Source organism: Aedes aegypti, chromosome 2 (genome assembly GCF_002204515.2).
Source record: "Aedes aegypti strain LVP_AGWG chromosome 2, AaegL5.0 Primary Assembly, whole genome shotgun sequence".
Classification (NCBI taxonomy): domain Eukaryota; kingdom Metazoa; phylum Arthropoda; class Insecta; order Diptera; family Culicidae; genus Aedes; species Aedes aegypti.
The window spans coordinates 123,251,950-123,275,636 of record NC_035108.1 but is presented as its reverse complement, the minus strand read 5'-3'; the positions used below and the strand labels follow the sequence as shown (position 1 = coordinate 123,275,636).

General features: G+C 38.4%; 1 protein-coding gene across 2 annotated transcripts in view; it reads right to left on the bottom strand.

Annotated features, from left to right (window-relative positions):
* Positions 1 to 2,426: 2,426 nt before the first annotated feature.
* LOC5566494 (putative uncharacterized protein DDB_G0282133) overlaps positions 2,427 to 23,687 on the bottom strand; it is a 69,863-nt gene continuing 48,602 nt past the window's right edge. The window contains exons 3-4 of one of the 2 annotated variants that reach the window (XM_021842190.1): positions 4,341 to 7,012; positions 2,427 to 4,268 (exon numbers count right to left, since the gene is read on the bottom strand). In XM_021842190.1, coding sequence (XP_021697882.1) covers positions 2,623 to 4,268; positions 4,341 to 7,012 — 4,318 coding nt within the window. In that variant the 3' untranslated portion in view covers positions 2,427 to 2,622. Of the gene's footprint in view, positions 7,013 to 23,687 lie in introns of both variants that reach the window. The other variant, XM_021842189.1, reaches the window with a different exon arrangement.

The following is a 23,687-nucleotide window of genomic DNA, read 5'->3' as shown; positions in this document are numbered from 1 at the left end:
GTACAGTCACCCCACGCAGTTGAATCACCCACAATTTATGAATCAGCTGATTTCAAAAGACAAAATTATTATCAAACTTATCAAAAAACATCACAGAATCATTTTTACTGATAAGTTACACATAGTGTTCAGCCATTTCAAGGCTTTTTATCTCAATAAAATAGCTCTTGATCGCGGTATGAACCAACAATATTGCTGAATTCTTTTTGTAGCTATTTGGGCTGTATTTTTGGCCAACTTTTTAAGCCGTGTGCCTATTGACGCTTAACTAGAAACGACGTTTTAAAGTTTTTTTCAAAGATTTTTTGTGACAGATTGAGCCTCAGACAATATTTACAGATTCAATAAACATAGCTATAAGAGATGAATGCGTATTGATTCGGATTTGGCTGAGATTTTCGAATAAAATACTTGATCAATAAAAATAAAAATTGTGGACGTTGTTTTTAAGGCCTGTTGAATAATTTAGGGATAAATAAAAAATCCTAAATTTTTGAGGAACAAAAAGAAACAGTATAGATGTAAAAAAAGTAAAGAATTTTTCAGTAACACTCGATAGGTTCTTCCTAATTTTGCTATAAAAACGGGATATTGCAACGATTGTTAAAGAAAAGAAAAGTTTCCTCCCTGATTAATATTAATACCAATTGTTTGTCAATTTTACGTGCAACCAAAGGCACGTAAGTTTTTTCAGAACTCCCAGGCTAAACTGTTGGCTCTTCTATCAGACAATGGAGAAGTTCAGGGTATTCACACTTTTAAAAAATAAGAAAATCAGAGGTCATGAAGCATGGTTTACATTCATGTAGACGATTTTTTCACGTGCGTAATGTGCCACCATATGATCGCCATATAATATTGGAATCATCACACTGAGAAAAATCTACATGTTAAGGTCATGTGTTTAACTTATAGATTTGCGCAATGAGGAAAAGCACATGACTTGTTGGGTAGCTATATGGATTTCGTCATTGACTTCACGGTATAATAACATTTGTATCAACATGTGAATCAAACATGACTGTCTAAATATTAAATCGTGAAAACCTACTGAATTGCTTATTGAATTCTAAATGTAGTGGCTTTAGATAGCCATGTGTGACAGAACATGAGACTGAAAGAAGAAATATGGTCAAAGAACTCTTGCTCCCTAGAATATGGATTCAAGGCTCCTCTGCTTGTCCCAAGCTCACTTGAATTTTTTTTTTTCATACAAGTGAGTCAGCAATAAGCGGGGCGCCGCAAATCCATAATTTAGGAAGCCCGGGATTAGCATATTCCATTTTTTTCTAAAACCAGGCGAATCTGTTAGTGGAATCCGATTTTTCTTCTATCCATAATTCCATGTTTTTATGAAAAGGTAGAATCCTCTTATATCGGACAACTTTTCTAGTGAAAGAAAAATCGAATTCACAAATTTTCATCAAACACTTCCACTTTCAAAATTTGCTTCTTATCATTGGAAGCATGATGATGACTGTCGTTCGACACGAGGTCCAACCGCAGTTCAGTTCGCTATGGGTTGATCTTAAACAATTAAGAAGTTTTGAATATGGAAATCGATAGCAAAGCTCAATGATTTCATCATAACAAACTCATTGCGCAAATCGATTAATTGACCAACTTGAACATGATGATGACACAAGCTAACCATAAGCCAAACACACTGAGTCCGTGTTGGCTGATGATCTACACACGAATTTTGCAAGAAAATCACAGCGAATCGATATGGACGTTCATGAATCGATTCATAATTTTAAACACACAGATCGAACGTGTGGATTTTTATCAGTGCATTAAAGGCAGTCGAAGAGTCAAGCATTTACGAGTTCTGCCATCTAGATCTAATGATTGTCTGATAACACTACCTGCCATCATACTCCAAATAAACATGCTCCAGAAGCATATAAATCCACAAATTTAAAGTTCACTAGGCCTGCTCAGTAGCAAAACTAAAAAACAAGCGATGTCGTACAGATTCTTGAAATACTTGGTTCCGGTTAATCCCCGGATATCATTAACGTTGTCGGAGGCAGTGTTCTAATAAACATATGAACTATGAAGCATTTAATTGCAGAATAATTGAAAGTAAACAACTGATTCATAAATCGTGTTCACATTGATTCATATTTGTGGACAACTTTTTTGCCGATTCATAAATTGTGGTTTTAGACAATGTTCAAATAAGTGGAAATTTCAAATGTTTTCATTAACTTTAAAGATAACATTGTGTATGAACTGCAGGTATATACCCCACTTTACCATTCGGCATTGATTTCATAGAAAAATATTGTTTATTTTGCTCTCTATATTTTTTCAAAGTTAAGCGGAGCCTTAAATGATTCATAACTGTGGGACCAGTGTATTACTCATTTGTAGCTCTAAGTTGGATGAATTTCTTTCATGAAACAAAAACTACGATTTGGTTACTATTTCTCACATTGGCATTTACCATTTGTATTCTTGATAAATATGTACACCAGTAGCTTCATTATAAATTATCATGTTATCAGATAACGTTAGTTTATTCAAAAATCAAAACTCATCACTTACAAAATAAGCTATTAAGCTGAAAGGAATCCGCTCAAAAACGTCGGATTACGCCTATCGCCGCTCTGCCTCTCAATCTTCCAGAATCCGCATCCGGACTTGCCGCCCTCCGATTCGCCGGTTATAGTGTGTCTGCATCGCCCGTTGTGCATCCATTCCGCTCTGGAACCGTACCATGGCGTCACCGGTCGGGCGTCCATCGGGCAAATATCGCCGCTTCACGTCCTCTATCGTAATGTTGTACTCCCGGAAGTAACCAACCAGCTCTTCGTTTGGCGCCCGGAATGGCAAATTTCCCAGGCACAGGATGTTTCCACGAATTGGTTCCGGCTGGTTTTCGTCGTGCATGTTATCGGATTCGTGATGTTCTTGATCGGTATGTTCTGTTTCTTCGTTTTCCTGGTGTTGAGATTGTTGTTCTTCCTGTTGTGGTTGTTGTTGCTGCTCCTGCTGCTGTTCTTGCTGCTGCGGTTCTAATCCATTTTGGTTGCCTGATCCTTCGTGTTCGTCATCTTCAGGTTCTTCATCCCCTTGTTCTTCGTTATGGTGATATTCTTCTTCTTCCTCGCATGGATGTAAGTATTCATCGTTGGGTTGCTTCAACGGCGGATCATCATCGTCAGGACCATGCTCAACCGGTTCTAACTCCACCTTATCATGATCCTCTTCGGGGTTCTCATTATGTTGATCACTTTCCGTCACATCATCCGATTGCTTTTCAGGCATCTTCTCGACCTCTGTTGGTTCTGCATTATCTTTAGAGTAGTTGTCCTGATCTCCATGGGTTTCTTGATCTTCATGACTTTCGAAATCTTCTTGCGGATCTTCATCGTAAAAGTGATCATCAGAATAAGTTTGGTTGTTATTTCCCTGCGAATTCCTTTCGTCAAAGTTTCGGTTGTCATTGTTGAATCGATCATCATTCTTTTGGAAACCGCCATTATCTCTATCATTTTGATTGTTGCCCTTGAAGTTGTTGTTGCTGTTTCCGAAATTATTCCCACCGAAGTTGTCCCCTCTGCGGAAGTTGTTGTTGTTGTTGTTAAAGTTATTGTTTCCTCCGAATTGACCGCCCATTTGGTTTCTCAGTCCAGGGCCATTTTGGTTTATACGTTGCATGATATCCATGATCTGATTTCTATTCAGATGCTTAATAAATGCTCTCCTCTTTCCGATGACTTGGCCATGCTTGGAAAGGGTTTCTTCGGCTTCCTGAGAAGACTGGAACTCCACCAAGCATTCGCCCATCGAGCGACCATTTTTGTTCCGAAGGATGTGAACGTGCTTTGGACTGAATCCTTCCTGGTCGAAGAACTCAAATATGTTGGATTCTTGCATGGCGTACTCTAAATTTGTGATCATGATGAAGGTGGTCTTATCATCGTTGGCGTTCTGGCGACCATTGTTATTCCTATTGAACTGATTGTTGCCGAACTGACCACCCGGAGCATTCGACATTTGCTGTTGTTGTTGATACCGGTTGTTGCCCATCGGAGGACCGTCTTGATTGTGGCCCATTGGCTGATCAAATCGATTACCGCCCATAGGAGGTCCTTGGTTGAAGCCCATTTGCTGATCGTAGCGATTACTTCCAAACGGTCTGCCTTGATTGTTATCCATCTGCTGTTGCTGCTGTTGGTCGAAGCGATTGTTCCCTCCCATGGGACCCATATCCTGTGGACCAAACCGATTATTGTTGCCCATTGACGGTGGCGGACCTTGGGGATTGAAACGCGGAAGTGAGTGCTGTGAGCCGAAACTGTCTCTACTGTTATCACCCTGGAAGTTACCTTGGTCGAATCCAGACTGCTGCATTTGATTCATCATTCCATCCTGACGCCGACGGGGATCGCGATTCATATCCCCGCCGAAGCCTAGATTCAATTGAGGCATGCTCTGTGGCTGCTGCTGTTGTCGTAACTGTTGCTCCTGTTGGTACTCTTGGTTGAAGTTTTGATTGAACATACCTCGGGGGTCACGGTTCATCGGTGGGGCATTCTGTCGGAACTGTTCAGGTTCCCAATTCTCCTCTTGACGAACAATGTTCTGCATTCCTGCAAACGGTTGATTCGAGGGGTATCCCCGATTCATCGGAGGTTCATTGTTTGTCATACCGGATGCCATGTTCGGTGGAGGCGATCCAAATTGGTTCTCAACTGGCTTTTGTTGTATTGGTTGAATTGGCGCATTTACATCCCCACCCAACTGAGCATTTTCGTTATCTTCTTCTTCATCTTCTGCCAAGTCCATTTTATCATCATCATCATTCTTTTCATCTTTTTTCGAATCCTTAGAAGTCTCATTCACAATTTGAACCGAGTCATCCAGATCTACAGTCACCGGTTCCGGTTCATGTGGGGCTTCGTACTCATTCTTAGCTGCATCATATTCAATATCCGAACATTGCTTCACAAACACTCGCTTATTCCTGACATAGTGCTTGTGAGTGCTATCGCATGCTCTTACAGCATCCTGTACCCGATGGAATTTCACGTATCCATCCAATTGCTTAGGATTTTTATAGTTCTTGATGATCAAGACTTCCACAACGGTAAAGTCCGAAAAGATTCTCATCAAGTCCAATTCGGTGGTCATAGAAGGCAAACTCCAGACCACAACCGATCCTTGTTTGACGTCCTGCTCATCATCGCGAATTTCGATAACTTCTTCCCGCTTATTCTCCTTTCGATCAGGACTTACTTCTTTCCAGTTGTTAGGAACTTCTTCATAACCCGGGCGATAGGAGTCAACCGCTTCTTCAAACTCCTGATCCGTGATTGATTCGATTTTGACAACGGAGTGCCTCAACCTCATCCCATCTCGTGAGAGCGCATACCGCTTGCCATCCTTCCGCAAGAACCTTATCATTGCGACTCCAGTTCGCCTTCCATTCTTATCGTTGATCATTTTGATGCCATTGCTGGAAATCGTTTGCCCATGGAAGAATCGACGCACCTCGCCGTAACCGGTAGCATTTTCCAGATTGGACACCTTTACCGACTGCCCTTCAACGTCATCGTGTCCGTCCGATCGCTCTTCCATGCTCTGGTTCCGCTTATTCACTCCACCATCCGTGCTGTAACCATCGCCCGGTCGATTTGCGCCGACTTCTCTCCGCGGTGCTAAATCAAACCCACCTCTATTATTGTTCTTCGCAAAAGTATTGCTCTCTCCGTCCGAGAAATGTCCTCCTTGCCTGTTTCCACCCATGTTCGGCGGTCCTTGGAAGATCTTAGAATCACGTCGGGACTGCAACTGCTGCAATTTACTCAACTGTTCATTGCTGAGCGGCTTCGATGACTGGAACGACCCATAGTTCACCGCTGGCATCACGTTCATCCGATAACTCACAATTGGATTCTGAACGGCGGGGACAGACTTCAATCCCTGATCATTACGATCGCCAAATCCATCCTCGCTCGTACTTTGCGTGGGACTCATTATCGACGGAATGGCGTTTTGCTGCACCGGCTTCTCCATATCAGGATTAGCCAACTTCATCAAACTCTGTTGAATCGGCGCATCCCAAGGACTGGTAAAAGTCGTCGGCTGAAGCACGTTTGGTGTGGCTTTCGGACTTTGAATCTTTGCCACTTCCGCCGGAGTTGACTTACTATCTCCTCGATCACTGAACCGAGAACCTCTCGACTTGGAGTTCTTATCGGACGATTTCTGGTCTCCATCTCGGGTCTTGTCCCTTGCTCTATCATCACGTCTATCGCGGGAACGAGATCGACGTCTGCGATCACGACGATCGCGGCTACGGCTTCTGCTTCTTCTATCACGGCTGCAGCTACGATCTCGGCCACGGCGTCTACTACCACGATCACGACTTCTGGATCTCGATCGATCCCTCGACGATCGTCGCCTATCCCGTTCACGAGAACTCGACCTGCTTCTACGGCTGCTCCTCTCTCCAGAATCCTTCTTCGAGACAGACGAAGAATTCGTAGTTGACCCAGACACCTTCGCTAACCCACCAGTCTTGTCCGCTTCGCCAACCTTCTTCAACTGTTCAGAGAGCTGCGTAAACGCCGAGTTAGTAGGCGACCCAGCACTGTAGTTTTGACCGCTGAGTGCCGAAAACAGACCAGCCGCCGGAGCATTTGGTTGAAACATTCCACCACTCGTGGCCAAGAACCCCAGTCCAGGAATTTCCGAATAAAGCGATTGATTTTTCTGCTGGCTGAGATTCTGCGCCAGAAATCCCGAAAGACTAATGACCGGTGGTTGCGGTTGGGCACCTGATACAGCCGGAGCCGAAACTTTAGGGATTACCGGAGCCTGCTGAGGGATTGCGGGAGCAGCCTGGGCGGACAGCTGCATAAACGACATCGTTGTGCGCCGTGCATCTTCGATGACCTTTTGCATTTCGGCGCGAGAGGACAGAAGCAATGTGACCTGCACTTCTTTGATTTTACCTCCGTTCATCATCATTGCCTGCCGGGCGTCTTCGTCGGTGCTGTTGTTTAGAGAAAGAGCAAAAACGAGTTTTCGTCATGATTTATTATTTTATACCTAATCGAAAAATAAAACATTGCGCTACAGCTCTCTTTCGTACTCTTAGGTCAGTGGTTCCCAGTCTGATTGATTACGTAATGCTTTGCAGTCATAAATAAGGAATCTCTTTCAGAGTTGGCCTCTCGTGCGGAGAATACACAAAACACGTGGTTACAAACGGTTCAGAAAGAAAGCGCACTTAAAGATTATCGACTGGAGTTTAATAAACCTAAAAGGATCACCTCACTGAAATATAATTCCAATGATTCCAACAAAAATAGTATCTTTAATTTAAATTTTCTGCGTTAGCAAAGGTATAGAAATTACACTGACGTTTGATGGTTCTTTCGCGAGATTTGTGGATTCAAAGGGCTTCCAATGAGCAATTCTCGCTGAAGCCAGGCCGCACCCATCGTTAGAATTCCAATTGTATGTCACTGATCACTAGTTTTCGATAAAACTTAAGGTGATTATAAAACGAAGCCAAACTTTGAATTTTCAAGTGCACAAGACGAGAGTATCTCATAACAGTTCGCGTTGAAAACCAATCAACTTGCTTGCTTGCTAGTGGTGACCAATGGGATAGATTTTTTATGCGGAGCGCTGTTTGGTTCTCAAGTCTTGTGCTCTTGAAAATTTGAGGTGTGGCTTCGTTCTATAATCACCTTAAGGTTGGTCCTTTCGGTTTTCTCAAATTGGTGGAGCCCTCGTACGCCAGCTAGCTAAACAGTTTGCGAAAAAGCCCATTTTTTGATAAATCTTGGGTATTTCTTCACGTGATATGTCTCATTTTTCCCTTGGAACTCATAGCAAACTTAGTGGCATCGTATAGAGAAAGGATATAGCTTTCATTTAAAGTTAAAAAAAATCTTAGATCGTTTTTTCACCATTAGCGCATCGCTAGTTTTCAATTCTGAGATCACCATCAGGAAGCTGAGGAAAAATTGCGTAAGATAGGCTACAGAAACTAGGTGAGCAATGGTATTTACCCTATGAAATGAACGATTTTCTAAGTCATGTTCTACGATTTTGACGTATATGGCGAGTGCAATCAATGCAAACATCATTTTTTGTACAACAATAAAACAAGTTTTCAATAGTTGGTGTATTGCTCGAGTGAGATGAAGGATAGGAGTATTATTGACCATTGCACGAATTTTTAGATTCGAATGCAATTGTTCATTTGCTAGATACAATTTACACACTCGCTAAAACCAGTAGGCGTATGCTTAAAATGCTATGACGTTTCAAAACTGATCGAAATAGTAAGATAGATTTTATCAAAACTTGTTTATTTTATTTTCGCGTACGTTTTCATTCCGGCATGATTTTTTGGAAATGTATTGAGCTCATAGTTAATCGCAATATGTATCGTATTGAGGTTTGTAAATGCTAGGCATGGCGTACCATTGGTTTCTCGCGTATTTGCAGGAATTAAGTAGACTCCTCTATGTGACCCTTAGTCTTCTGCCTAGCAGCTCATATCCCTACCTTCGCGCAGTGCTAGCCGGGCTACGAGCACCGTTATGGAAGATCGGGTAGCCAATCCCGGTGTGAACTTTATTTTATTTTATTTATTTTTATTTCTTTATTTGAATTTATGTAACGTAAGGAAACTCCTTCTTGAAATGTTACACTGTGGTGATTCCATTAAAACTATTTAACTAACTCGAATTATGTTCCTGAATTCGATTTTCCTGAATGTTCTACTGCAAGCGCTCAAGTTCTCTAAGCAAACCCCCTTTGAAACCATAAATATTAGCAGTTGACTTAATTTTGGTCATATTCTGACAGGGGGAGGAGTTCTTTGCATCTCCAACTTGGAGCGTCTGATCTCCATGCTAGGAACGATTCAACACAGCGTCTGTTTCCCATATCGTAGCATTCTTCCGGCGGCATTTTTGGCTATGTTCATATTGCACTCCAATTTATGACGATGATGACTAAAAGAAAATAAGATATGAGAGTAAGAAGTGTAGTGTAGATCACTCAAAACACATCGAATTGCAATCGAAACACTTACCACTAGCGATCGTTGGCCCATTAAAAAATCAAAACAGTGGCGAAAAACGTCGGTATCTAAGCAACTGTCATACCGTTAGGCAGGTGTCTGTGTAAGGTGTGAAAATATTCACTGTGCAAAAATTTTCTGCACAGTAGTCTAATAAGGTGCAAAATGCTCAATATTTAGAGTAAAAAAAATGGCGGCTATCTTGGATTTTGACGCCATCTTGGTTTTAAGTAGTAGAATGAGTTTTCACCTTGCTAGCACTCAACATGTTAAATATTAATGCTACCATTACACTTACTTTTCTTCTTGTTCTTCTTTTTCCTGAAGTTGCGTCCCTACTGGAACAGAGCCAGCCCCTCAGCTTAACTAGCTTCAATAACGAATGATCAAACAGGATTTTTAACGCTTATATGTTAACTGAATGATTGTTCTGCATATCTTCGAGTTGAAAAATAGCATTACTTCATTCATTTATTCTGTCTAAACCATTGATAGAAATTAACAATCAGTTGAACAGCTGAAATAAGGTAAGAAAGAAAGAATCTGATTGTTTTTTTTTTCAAAATTCAGCATGATGAGCGTTGAGATGGTAAAAATCATTCAACTGCTAAAATCTAAGTTAGTGTCGAAATCCAAGATGGCCGCGAGATTTTCCAATGGACCGATGCACGAGTTCACTATTTGACGTTTGAGCGGTGCCGTGTTATTTACGTGACCATGGCGACAAGTGAATGCGGCACCGCTCAAACGTCAAATTCGTGAACTCGTGCATAGGTCCATCTCAAAATGATGCGTTTCGGCATTACGTCCACATTATAACAAAGCCTGCTTCTCATTTTTCAATTTCACTATTTCCACATGCATGTTGGGCGGTAGTAAAAACGATACTTTATGGTTCAGAAAATCAAAGAATTTTTTTTCTTAATAATTTAAGATTTCCATTATAAGTAAATGCACGTTTGGCAATGTTTTACGTTAAAACTACAGATATTTCTACAAGACTTACTAATGTCTCAACGCGCAATTTATAAACTTCATTCAATGACAAAAATGCATATGGTAAAAAAAAATGTTTGTTTATTTCAACCAATGTTTTTGACAGTTTTCATTCATTGAATTTATTTATACATAATTCCTGAATTCAAAGATATGACGAAGAATTATTCTGGTACATAAGAAAATTTCCTATTCAATAACCCGTATTTATAACACAACTAACAAAGCTGAGTATCAGGCTCGGTTCCGGTAGGGACGTAACGACAGAAAAATGAAGAATAATAATAAGAAGAATAAGAAGAAGAGTTTACGTAACCTTGATAGCCTCTAAATTCGACATGCTGAGTGCTATTAAGGTGAAAAATTCATTCTACTACTTAAAACCAAGATGGCGTCAAAATCCAAGATGGCCGCCGGATTTTATCGCTCAAAATAATGTTCTTATTCTTCTCTCGACTCGAATAAAATACCAACGATTGAAAAATTGTTTCTTTGTTGTACAAAAAATGATGTTTGCATTGATTGCAGTCGCCGTATACGTCAAAATCGTAGAACATGACTTAGAAAATCGTTCATTTCATAGGGTAAATACCATTGCTCACCTAGTTTCTGTAGCCTATCTTACGCAATTTTTCCTAAGCTTTCTGATGGTGATCTCAGAATTGAAAACTAGCGGTGCGCTAATAGTGAAAAAACGATTTTTCTAACAAAATCCAAAATGACCGCTAAATTTTTTTTAGCTTCAAATGAAAGCTATATCCTTTCTCTATACGATGCTACTAAGTTTGCTATGTGTTCCAAGTGAAATAAGAGACATATCACGTGAAGAAATACCCAAGATTTACCAAAAAATGGGCTTTTTCGCAAACTGTTTAGCTAGCTGGCGTGCGAGGGGTCCACCAATTTGAGAAAACCGAAAGGACCACCCTTAAGTTTTATCGAAAACTAGCGATCAGTGACATAAAATCGGAATTCTAACGATGGGTGACGATGGCGGCCTGGTTTCAGCGAGAATTACTCAATATGTTCCACCTTAAAAATAAAAGGAAACATCTATGGATTGTCTCACTTTGGCCATACCTACTGTGCATCGAAGTATCTTAGAGAAATTACCGAGATATCTTGGTTTCAAAACTTGTGATTTCTTGTGAATACTTTGTGATTCCATATCTATTTTCGGTAGCGTAGAAGAATGAAAAATTGCCGAAAAAACTTAGCGATATTCTAAAACTAGGTTTTTGGTACCGTGACATGCTCTAATTCCGTGTGTTGCCTAATACCGTGTATTTGGGATTTATGTGGATTTCTAGCATATTATATTATTTATTTTTCGAAATTATTGTCACAAACGTTAGCATAGTAAGTAGCATTTAGAAAGCCATGACAAATTTAAACTAAAGTTGCACACACAAACAAACAAAAATAATGTTAGAGTGTAATCGGCAGGTGCCAACGCACGGTATTAGGGCAGGGTTGCTTATGTGCTCCAAATACCGTGTTTCAGTTATAATTCCAAAATGGCGAAATGAAATATTCGATTACTTTTTCAAATCGACGTAAGTAACTTCCATACGGTTTTGCGAAAATTAACTCAGAACAATCACAACCTGTCTTCTAAAACTGTTTTAAAATGAATCACCTTTTTAACATTTTTTCGACTTGTACATTGCTCAAATTTTGCATACAATGAGCTCGCGTTCAAAAACTATGGAGTTCCTTTTATTTCACACAAGAATTTTATGACAAAATGATAAGCCGTTTCATTCAGTTACTTGCGACGTTTTTCTACCAGTGTAAAATCGACTCAAGTAGTGTTTTGTTTCGATTCGTGGTTAAGTCACTTTGTCTCTCCATAGGGGGAGATCCCCCAGTACCGGACACTTAAGCCACTAAATTCATAGTTCGAAAAATATTAATTTAATGGGCTCGTGTTACCCATTTATGATAAATATTATCATTTTTATAGTGTACCAAAGTAAATTTGAAAATATAAACATGAATTTTGACATTACATTTTGATGATGTATTTTAGTACCAAATTGATCGATCTTGAAAGGTGGCACCCAATACCGGACACGATCCAGAAATGCCTCGAAATCTGAAAATTTGAACATCATTGAATGTGTACACTATAGGAATAGTTTATAATTACCAAGGGTCTACCCCGTTTGGCATAATGCCGTTTGGCATAATGCCGTTTGGCATACAGTCGTTTGGCATAAAGTCGTTTGGCATAATAGTCATTTGGCATAACAGTCGTTTGGCATAATGGTCATTTGGCATAATGGTCGTTTGGCATAATTTGAAAAGAAGCTTTAGATTAAATAATAAAAAACAAAACATATACATGATGAACATCTTTATCTAGTCGTACGCTTCTCACACTGTTATGGGTCACTTTGTCACGATCCATTAGTCACTGTTTTTCAAATGTATTTCAAATGAAAATGCCTTATACTAGTTTATTTGATATTTGTACTACGAAGCTGGAAATGTTTTAACGAATAACTTGTCATGATAAATAATAATTACACAAGTCTCAGTTTAATCATGGGATGAATTGGTTGAGTATGCGGATAACGTGATCTAAAAAATAAGAAGTTTGTTTTATTTTATTTATGTTTTATTAGCCAATGATTTCTCTATTTTTTTGCAGTACCATTCAAGTATTCAATTCGCTTATGACTCATACAATATGCATAATACCGATTCTGTGTTGTTGCTAGACAATAATACTTGAAAAGTGAGAATATTTCGTTTCGGTATCTTTCAAAACTATTTCCTTTAACATCAACAATAAAGTTCATCCACTCTGAAGCGTCTTGTAATCCATTCACGTACAAAAATGTTGTCAATTTAAGTCGCTCTTGATATTTCAATGTCTTGGATGCGATTATTTTTTTGATATTAGAAGGCCATAAATAAACTGGTCCACAGACGTCTTGGAACGTAAATAGTGGATTCGTTATATCTTCATATTCACGGTAAACTTTACACATTTTGTTTAAAGGATTGTTCATTTTGTTAACTTTAAAAACACTTCAATTTATTTAATATACAAATAAGCCAAATTAATTAAAACTTTTAGCGATAAAATCACTCGGCAGACATGCGTACGTAAAACTGTTACAATTTTATTCGAACATGCCTCGTCCAACACCTGTAATGCCCGTAAATGCATGTCAGTCCCATGTTTGCTGGATTTCCTATTCACATGGGACAATTATGCATTTATGCTCAGTGTACCTACCTCATGCTTAGGAATTCAAATAGAACGCAGCTTGCTGTGATCCAATTGAATTTAAAAGTCACCCATTGGTCGAAAAATCGAAAAATTTAAAATATGATCAGTAGGCTGTGACCACGTTGTACCCCGTTGATACTGGTTGCTAAGTAACGAGGCCGGTATCATTGTAAGAGGCATACTAGTGGAAGTTGGAGAAAGGGTTCTTTTCTGATTCTGCTGTACGGCGGTTTAGACGCGAAAAATGGACTCGGACAGCGATAGCGATTTTTACGGAGTGGATGCAGCCGAAGCGGAAAATGATGTGCCGAAAGTGCTTAAATCATCCAGAGGAAAGGATTGTTTGGCTTTCAAAGGATTTTTATTCTATTCAAACAGAACACCGGTAAGTTTTTTTTTAAATTGTGCGAAATAATAATACAACTAAAAACCAAATTAATGTTTTAGAATGGTCCCACCCACTACTGGGAATGTAGGGGTAGACCACATGGACGCGGCTCGGGAAGCAGATGCTCTGCGCGTATGGTAACGTTCAAGGCGGGGAACGAACACCGCGTTCTGTCATGTTCGGACCATAACCACGAAAGCGACCCAATTCATTTAATGGGGCTAATGATGAGGAGTTCCCTAAAGCGACGGGCCAACCAAAACAATGCAACGCCAGCGAAAATAGTACGCCAAGCCGGAGCAGAATTTTCTAATGCGGTGCAGCAGAGGATGTCGTTAAATGCACAACGTAAAATCATCGACCGAGTGCGAAAAAGTGACGAACTCCCAAAGGAACCCACTTCGTTGGCCGAATTTGAGGTGCCGATCAGCTTAAGGACAACCGTCGATGGAGAATCTTTCCTTATGTCTGATATTAAGGAAGGAAGCGACAGAGCAATCATTTTTGGTACGCTGGAAGGATTACGACGTTTAGCCCTTGCCAAATACTGGATCGTTGACGGAACGTTCGATTGCGTTCCAGGTTTGTTTCGGCAACTGTTCACCATTCTTGGTAGCAGTTCGCCAAACCACGAACATGCGTTCCCCATAATACACACGTTGATGACAGCAAAAAATGAAGCGCTGTATCGGGCAGTCTTTGCAACGCTAATAGAAAAGGCAAATGAGCTGGGGATCGATCTAGATCCACCAGTCATTTTATCAGATTTTGAAAAGGCTATCATCAACGCTATAAAATCTGAGTTCCCAGAAACAAAGCAAAATGCGTGCTTCTTTCACCTGTCCCAGAATTTCTGGAAAAGAATTCAAGAGGCAAAGCTTATTGGAGAAATGACCAACAATATCGCCCTGTATCATTTCTTCAAAAAGACGCAAGCCCTTGCTTTTTTACCAACTGAACGTATACCAGCCGCGTTTGAGAATTTGAAAAAAAATGCGCCTGTTCAACTGAAGGATTTTATATCTTATGTGGACGAATACTACATTATGGGTCGTGTCCGGCGTATCGGAAAGGATGGGCGAATCGTTCGTACAGAACCACTGTACCCGCCGTCGTTGTGGTCGATTTATGACAACGTTTTGTCAAACGTTCCGCGTACCACAAACCAGATTGAAGCCTGGCACCGACGTTGGCAAACACTGGTAGCACGTCAAACTGGAGTGATCAAGCTGATGGGTGAGTTAAGGCTGGAGGAAAAATATACGGTTGGACAAATCGCAGCTCTTCTGGCTGGTACGTCCAGCAAGCAGAAGAAGACGATGCATCAAATTAATGATCAAGCGGTGAAGAATATTGTTGAAAATATTGATAAATATCAGGAAACTGATTATCTTGAGGCAATTGCAGCTCACTTAGGATCAAAATCAAAATAAGAGAGAGGTTTTTCATTACATTTCTATGTATACATAACAAAAATTGAAATAATAAATGAATTGGTAAATATATATTTCTTTTCATTGACTCATGTGAACAACGGTAACAAAAATGTTTTAAAAATACGATTTCTGGTTATGGTTATGCCAAACGACTATTATGCCAAATGACCATTATGCCAAATGACTATTATGCCAAATGGCATTATGCCAAACGACTATTATGCCAAACGACTGTATGCCAAACGGCATTATGCCAAACGGCATTATGCCAAACGGGGTAGACCCAATTACCAATTCAATGCATTTGCATCATTTACAAGAATAATTTGAGTTTTTCTTAGTTTGCAAGATGCCTATCAAAAACATCTTCCATATATGATGAAAAATAGCACATTTTACGATGTTGTTCTGAATGTTAATTCTTACTAATTTTATTGCATGTTTGATACCATGATAGACGGAACCCATGAAAAATGAAAGTATTTTGAGACACTGACGCAATAATTACAAAGATATCATATAACAAATCAAGCTGTCCGAAACTGAGGGACAGGAGGTGCTTAACGAACATTGTAATTTGTTCATATTTAGTTCGATTATGGTACAAAATACATTCATACTATCTAATTAGGATTATGTTCGATCATGCTTGCGTGATCCAAAGTATTTTTTCTTATTCAAAATAATTACTAAATAGGCTCAAAATTAAGGAGATACGTCAATTTTTTAAAGATTTTCAAACTTTTCTACTTTTTTAAAAAGGCATGCATATTTCAAGGATGTGTTATTCTACGCAAACAGTAGTCTCCATAATAGCTTTCTTTTCTACTAATACACCTTCTTGATTGGACCATGATTTCTCAATGTTTCGACTTTGTCCGGTATTGGGTGCTGTCCGGCACTGGGGGATCTCCCCCTACAGCGGGGCGGCGAAAGTAGTGGTTAGGTTGCGAAAGTTGAAAATCTTACTTTCGTCATTTTGTAAATTGGAAATTAAACGTTCTAAAAGTGAAAAATCGAGTTGGTTCAGAGCAAAACGTGTAGAATTTTGTCTGCGAAACACGTAGGATCGATAAAGTAAGTTTGTATTCTTTTTTGACTTGAGTCTATATGAATAAGTTTTCGAGAGTATATTTTATTTCCCGAATCAACCATGCAAACCTCAATACGTTGTTTGACACAAAAGTTTTATTTTTGATGCGCTTCGTTCGTTCAATTGAGAGATGTTTCAAAATGTGACCCGGCAGTCGGGGTCAGATGCACGGTATTTGGAACAATGGTATGTTTAACAACAACAACTGTAACTATGGTTAAAATTTTCAAAATGGGTCAAATCATATTTTTTATGCAAAGTATATAAAACGGTCTACTATCTAAAACTTGAAAAACTTGAAAATAATCATGTATAATTTTTTTCTGATCGATTGAAACTTGAGTTTTTTTAACCTCACGGTAATAGAGCATGTCACGGTATTGACACCCTTTTGCTTTTAACGTCTTCAATAATGCTAATGGGGCGGTTTCTATTCTTGGCACTTTCGATTCACTTCGACTGGGGTTTGTTTCAAAAGCTAGCAGGGTTATATTAATCAACAATATGCCCCTTTTGTGCACCCCAACTGTAATAATTTCAATTCCTTATCTTTCGCAAATTAGTTTAAAATTAGGAATATCGAATAATCGACATATAAATATATAACTGAAGATACATTAGAAACTTTTATAAATAAATGATTATTTTCGGATTTATTGATTTATTTTTCAGTAACTAAAGAAATTTTTAAATACAATGTGTTCCAGAGCTTGATCATTCTGCAAAAAGTTATGAAACTCTGATTCAAAACTTCGAGCCAAATAAGTTAAAGAAAAATTCAGGCCCTGATAGTAAGAGAAAAGAGTCATAAAATATTTGCTAACCGATGAGAAAAGTTTCTGAGAAGTATAGTGTAGAAAAATAGACTATTTCTAACTTAAATTAAATCATTGATCAATGAATATCATTATGTTTGAAAGTTATTTGTCCTAAATTACAAATGCTTAATGGCAATATCATCAGCCCTAACAACTTTCTACAACTTATTTTTGGTAGTTTGAAGATTTAGAGCTTGAAGGGGGGTCTTCCTTAGCGTCCGCGGCTACAAAGCAAAGCCATGCTGAAGGTGTCTGGGTTCGATTTCCAGTCGGTCCAGAATCTTTTCGCAATGGAAATTTCCTTGACTTCCCTGGACATAGAGTATCATCGTACCTGCCACACGATATACGAATGCGAAAATGGCAACTTCGGCAAAGAGCTTTCAGTTAATAACTGTGGAAGGTCTTTTTCCCGGTTCGGTGGCAATCCTGAGTTCTTTGTCTGATTCTAAATTAATCTTGTCCTTAACCAAATATTTGCCTTGTTAATTAGGGTCAGAGATGCACTAAAACATTCTTTCGGTACAGCTATGTTTGCTTATCCAAAAGTTTTGCTTTGGAATTCTGTCCCATTCCGTCAGAATCCATTTCCCGGTTCTCTGTCTTTGCTCATCAGAGACCATTTTGTTTCGGATTTCTGTCTATTGCCAAAACGATCAATTTTCTCCACAGAACTACACTCCCGTGCAAAAGTTTGGGTTCACCCCCTCAAAAACATACAAAAGTGTTCAGTCCATATCTCTGTGATTATACGTCCAATTGAAACTCTTTAAGCCGCATTCGAAAGGCAAAGAGTTATTCTTACTTCGTATGTATTTTTTTCAAAAACGTTTTCTGAATTTTTTATACTAAATTTTAACTTAAAGTTGTTACATTTTTCAAAAAACACACTGAAAAAACATATTTAATTTCCTCAGCATCGGGTCGACCAAAAGTTAAAATCAAAGTGTCATTAGAATCGTAATCTCATATTCTTTGAATAGCACTTATAAATTGTTTGCCGAAAAATCTGAAAAGTATACAAAATCAATGAAACAGTCAATCAAGTTATCGTGCAAAAGTTTGGGTTCACCCCTCAGTATGATGCAAATCGTGGGTTCACCTGAGCCGAACGCACATGATTTTTGTCAATATCTCTGCCATTTTTCAACCGATTTTAATACTTTAAAGCTTATTTGAGCGCAAATAATGGCGCGTACATGATTGGTTTGAGATTTCACAGATTTAAGTAAGTTCAGGTGAACCCAAACTTTTGCACGATACACCATACTGAGGGGTGAACCCAAACTTTTGCACGATGACTTGAGTGACTGTTTCTTCTTTTTGGTGTTACGTCCCAACTGGGACAAAGCCTGCTTCTCAGATTAGTGTTCTTATGAGCACTTCCACAGTTATTAACTGAGAGCTTTTTTTGCCGAATGACCATTTTTGCATGTGTATATCGTGTGGCAGGTACGAAGATACTCTATGCTCTGGGAATCGAGAAAATTTCCTATACGAAAAGATCCTCGACCAGCGGGATTCGAACCCACGACCCTCAGCATGGTCATGCTGAATACCTGCGCGTTTACCGCTACGGCTATCTGGGCCCTGTTTCATTGATTTTGAATACTTTTCAGATTTTTCCGCCAAAATTTTATAAGTGTTATTCAAAGAATATAAGATTATGATTCTAATGACACCTTGTTTTAAAATTTTGGTTTATCCAATGCTGAGGAAATTAGCAATGTTTTTTCAGTGTGTTTTTTGAAAAATGTCACAACTTTAAGTAAAAATTTAGTATACAAAGTACAAAGAATGTTTTTGGAAAAATACATACGAAGTAAGAATAACTCTTTGCCTTTCGAATGCGGCTTAGAGAGTTTCAATTGGACGTGTAATCACAGAGATATGGACTGAACACTTTTGTATGTTTTTTAGGGGGTGAACCCAAACTTATGCACGGGAGTGTACATATATGCTCAATTTTATAACCACAAAATATCAAATTTCTCTGAGCCCAAACCGGAAAGTGAGACACAGGGTAAAATTTTTCGAAAAAATAGCATTCTTCATTTTAATTTTTTTCTTCTACAGATATTTTAAACATTTTTGGTTTTGGGTGTACGTTTGTCAATTAGGTGGAGGTTGTTCAAATAGTATGTGATATAAAAATCAAAAAATCAATGGCAAACAGGAATTTAAGTTATTAAAACTGACATTTGTTTCGAACAATTTCACCTTATATCTCACTTTTCGACAGGGATTCAGAAAAATATGAAATTTTGTGGTTACAAAATAGAGACAATTTGAGCTCGATTGCTTGAAAGGGAACAAAACTAGAGCATGCAAAATTAAAGCAGTTTGTATAAAAATCGGCATGCGCTGCTATTATTCAGAACAACACCCTCATCACGCTTTTTGCATGAGAGATGACAAAATGTTTTAAGGCTTGTCATACTGTGCTTAGCCCCCATCCACCCCTTGGAGCGTGAGGTAATTTGTACATGACCCTTTAAACAAAAAAGCTTGATTGTTGACCAAACGTTTCCTATTGCGATTACCCTACCACTAACAACCTTCCACTTCCCGTGATGTCTATAAAAGGAGGTAGTAGGTCTATATTTTTCAAAAAAGATTTGTTTTTATACATTCATTTCATTTTGACAGAAGCCATGATAGAAAAATAAACACAAACATAAAAATAACAAGCTATAAACCACACTACTACCACAGACAAGCAGTCAGGGTGGCCAGTGAAAAGGTAATTTAAAATTCCCGGTTTTCTCCCGTTTTTTCCCAGTATTTCAAAAATATTATTGGTTCAATAATATGCACTGAAATAAATCAGTAAGGCTATTTTAACGGAAATTTCATATAGCATTAATCTTTCCAGCGACATTTTTGTTTTATGTTGTATCCCATACGCTTCACATGCTAAACAGGTCGAGTGTAACTGCAACCTTATGTATCTTACAAATATTCGTTATCGATAAATTTATATGCACGTCAAATGTACATTATATGCAGAGATACAAAGCTTGCATATAACCTCCACTATATTGTTTAGGTTGTACATCATATATGCGCAAGTGTCATGTAGGTAGTACCATTTTCATGTCAAAGTGAAAGAATAATGAGTGCTTAGTAAGAATCCACATGTTTTCAGGACAGAGTTTTGATTTATTGGTAAGTATGCCAAATTAAACTATGTTTCTATTTCTTACAACATTTCTTTTCCATACAATCTGTAATCAAACCGAAAATTACCAGATACGTGTCAAGTAATCCTTTACCCAACACATTTTTTGAACCAGATAGCCAATTCTCGAAGATGTTGTATGTCGGTTTTTCCTTTTGTAAGTAACACAAATTTATTCTTAGCTCTTGTTGTCGCATAATTATTTGAAATATTTTTTTCCGTAGAAACTGCAACCACAATGAAATCGACAAGATGCCAAGATGCGCTGGAGAAACTTTCAACTCAACTCAAGTTTTGAGAGGCGGATCGAGTTCCTTCAACTATTTATTTACATTTCAGCTTTGAAAAGTTCTTATATTTGTATGCACATTTCCCGAGTATTAACATATGAGCAAAATGAAATTTATTAAATTTAATAATTTTAAAAAATATTTGGTCTAGATATAATCCTATCGTATTCATAGCATACTAATTTAAATTACATGTTAAGGTGATTATATACAGAAGCCACACCTCAAATGTTCAAGAGCACAAGACTTGAGAACCAAACAGCGCTCCTCGATGAAAATCTATCCCGTTGATCGCCACCAGCAAGCAAGCCATTTGATTGGTTTTCAACGCGAATTGTTGTCAGATTCTCTCGTCTTGTGCACCTGAAAATTCAAAGTTTGGCTTTGTTTTATAATCACCTTAAGCAAAATCAAACGAATTAGACCTTCATATAAAAAGAACTACTTTAGATTACTAGTATTTATGACAAAAGCAAATATATTCTCTATCACACATCCACTAGTTGAAATTATATTCCTCGCATATAATTATAACATGTTCAACCGAATAACATGTTATATGCATTGCAAATAACTCTTAGTCGTCGATTTTCTTCCACGGTAAGACCTATATGAAATTCCAATGGTGCAAAATTATATGCCTACCATATAACATAAACGAAGGAAGTTGACTCAGTGTGCTAATAAATGTAAAATATTACGAAAACTTTTACCATTTCAAACGACTTTAACACTTCAGTCGTCACCCTGTTGTATTTTGTACAACACTGTTGAAAAACCTCGCTTTTCGTTCACAACAGCAGCGTGGTGGTTCTGACGGTGGCAAACCGCGCGACGACTGGAAGGTTAAGTACGAGCTTTTTTAGTTTTTGGCCATACACCAACACGCAAAAAAATTGTGCGATAAAAACTACCATTTTAGGGGGTTAACTTAGGCGCTCGTACCGGTCAATTTTCAGCAGATCAGAAATGCGCATGATTTTACCATGTCTGTTGTCGAAATCAGATTGTTGTAAATTATTTCTGTCAGATGTACCAGTAAATGTACCGTAAACATAGAAAATTGGTCCCAAATTCCATGATAATTTCAAGAATGGGCGTAGTCAGTTAAAATAGTATTTTTTTATCACAGATTTTTTTTTTCCTGTGAAAGCATTCCTAATAGGGGTAGACGGAAATCCATTTTTTCTGCGCATTTAAATTTTCTGGGCTTACAATGATTATGCTAAGTTTCAGTTTACGTCTGTCATTTTAAGTAATCGAGGAATTTGTTATGAAAAAGTTTAGTGTTACAAAACAGAGGCGAATGACATTAGTTAAAATCCCTATAATAAATAATAAATAAAAATTGTTTAGAAACTTGCCTATTATTTATATGATGGGATCGAGTCAATTGGATTTATTCTATGAGAGGCGTGAGGTGAGAATTGTCGGTCCCATATACTGCCTATAACTGCATATTTGTAACATTCGACAAAATTAGGCATTGAGTAAATGGAGCACCAAGTGTGCATTTTATGGCAGTATGGGAGGAAACTAAAATTTATAAAAATTACCAGGAACTCAAAAGTGCTTATTTGAGGCTGATATGTTGTACAACTCATATCGCATACTAGGTGAATAGTCAGAAAATAATTCTGATAGAAATTCAATTGCTATTACATTACGAGGCCCATTTATAATCTCAATGTGACTGTTATGCGTTTATAATTACCAATGTGACAAAACAACTTGTTTTTTTTTCGAATTTTCTAGAAAAATCTCACAGATTTCAGTAAGTTGATCGAAAGTATTTATCATTTGATGACTCTCCATGGTATTAACTCCAATTTGTCAAAAATGTCGAATATGACTGTTATGCAGTTATGGGCAGTATAGCGAGGTGACAATTGACGACTCGAATGAAGTGATTATACGGCTAGTCACACATGGAGAGTCAAACCTTTTGTATTCAGTCCTCTAACTCTTCTTCGCTGATTCTGAAGATGTACCGCACCATAATTTCATCAGTCGATTGTGGAGTGCTGCAAAAGGACGTGAATTCTGTGCTGATCTGGTGCGGAAATAACGGAATGAGTGTCAACAGTAGCAAGTGCAAGGTCATATCCTTTAGTCGCCGGAGTCGCTCTGTCATTCACGACTATTTCATCGGATCGGTTACAATGGAGCGAGTGGATTCTATCTGCGATCTGGGTGTAATCATCGATGCGAAGCTCAAATTTACCGATCATGTGGGAGCCACAGTAGCTAAATACTTCGCTGCTCTAGGCTTCATTCGCCGTCACGCTGCTGACTTCAACGATATCTAGGCCTTAAAAACGCTCTATTTTGTTCCTTGGCGCGTAGTATTGTAGAGTATGCTGTCCAAGTTTGGTGTCCCTACTACACTACGCATATCCTTGCCATTGAGCGTGTGCATAAAAAAATCATACGGTTTGCGCTGCGCGCTCTTCCGTGGAATGATCCGTCAAACTTACCACCCTACTCTGATCGATGTCGATTGATCGATCTGCAAACATTGAGGAGTCGACGCACAGTGCGTTGCTCCATAGACATAAATCAAATTTCAAGTTATTTTATTCCACGATAATAAGTATACACAAGTAGATAGCACCCGTTATTGAAACAAGTATTTATAAGCTTTACAAAGCACTAACACTACTACAACAAGCGTCGAAAGTGACAGTTGTCGGAGTAGCAGAAAAACTATATTTTGTCGCATGTTTTTAGCATTCCTTTCAACTAATACGGAGAGTGTTGAAACCAATCTATTCAATCAAAATCTAAAAGAGAACATGGCTGCTGGTTGGTAAAGTATATTATTGATGGGATAAGCACACCAATTTTAACTTTGAATATGAGAAATCGGCACGATGAGTTGGCTATGAAATCAAACTTATGAAATACATGTACTAACATGTAACTTTGATTATCAATTCAAAAAAAGTTCCACCGAGTTCCAGCATAAATCACTCACAGACATGTTTCTTAGAGTGTCCTCTAAGAGGTCTGAAAGATACAGCTGCAACTCCCTGCAACTCTTCGAGATTTTTGAGTGTTTTTAGGTATACCGGGTAGCCCCGTTGGTTTGACAACATTTAATTTGAACACTTTTTAATTTGTACCCCGCTAATTTGCACATCGTTCAGATTAAAAATGGTTCAAACGTCATTCTGCTCA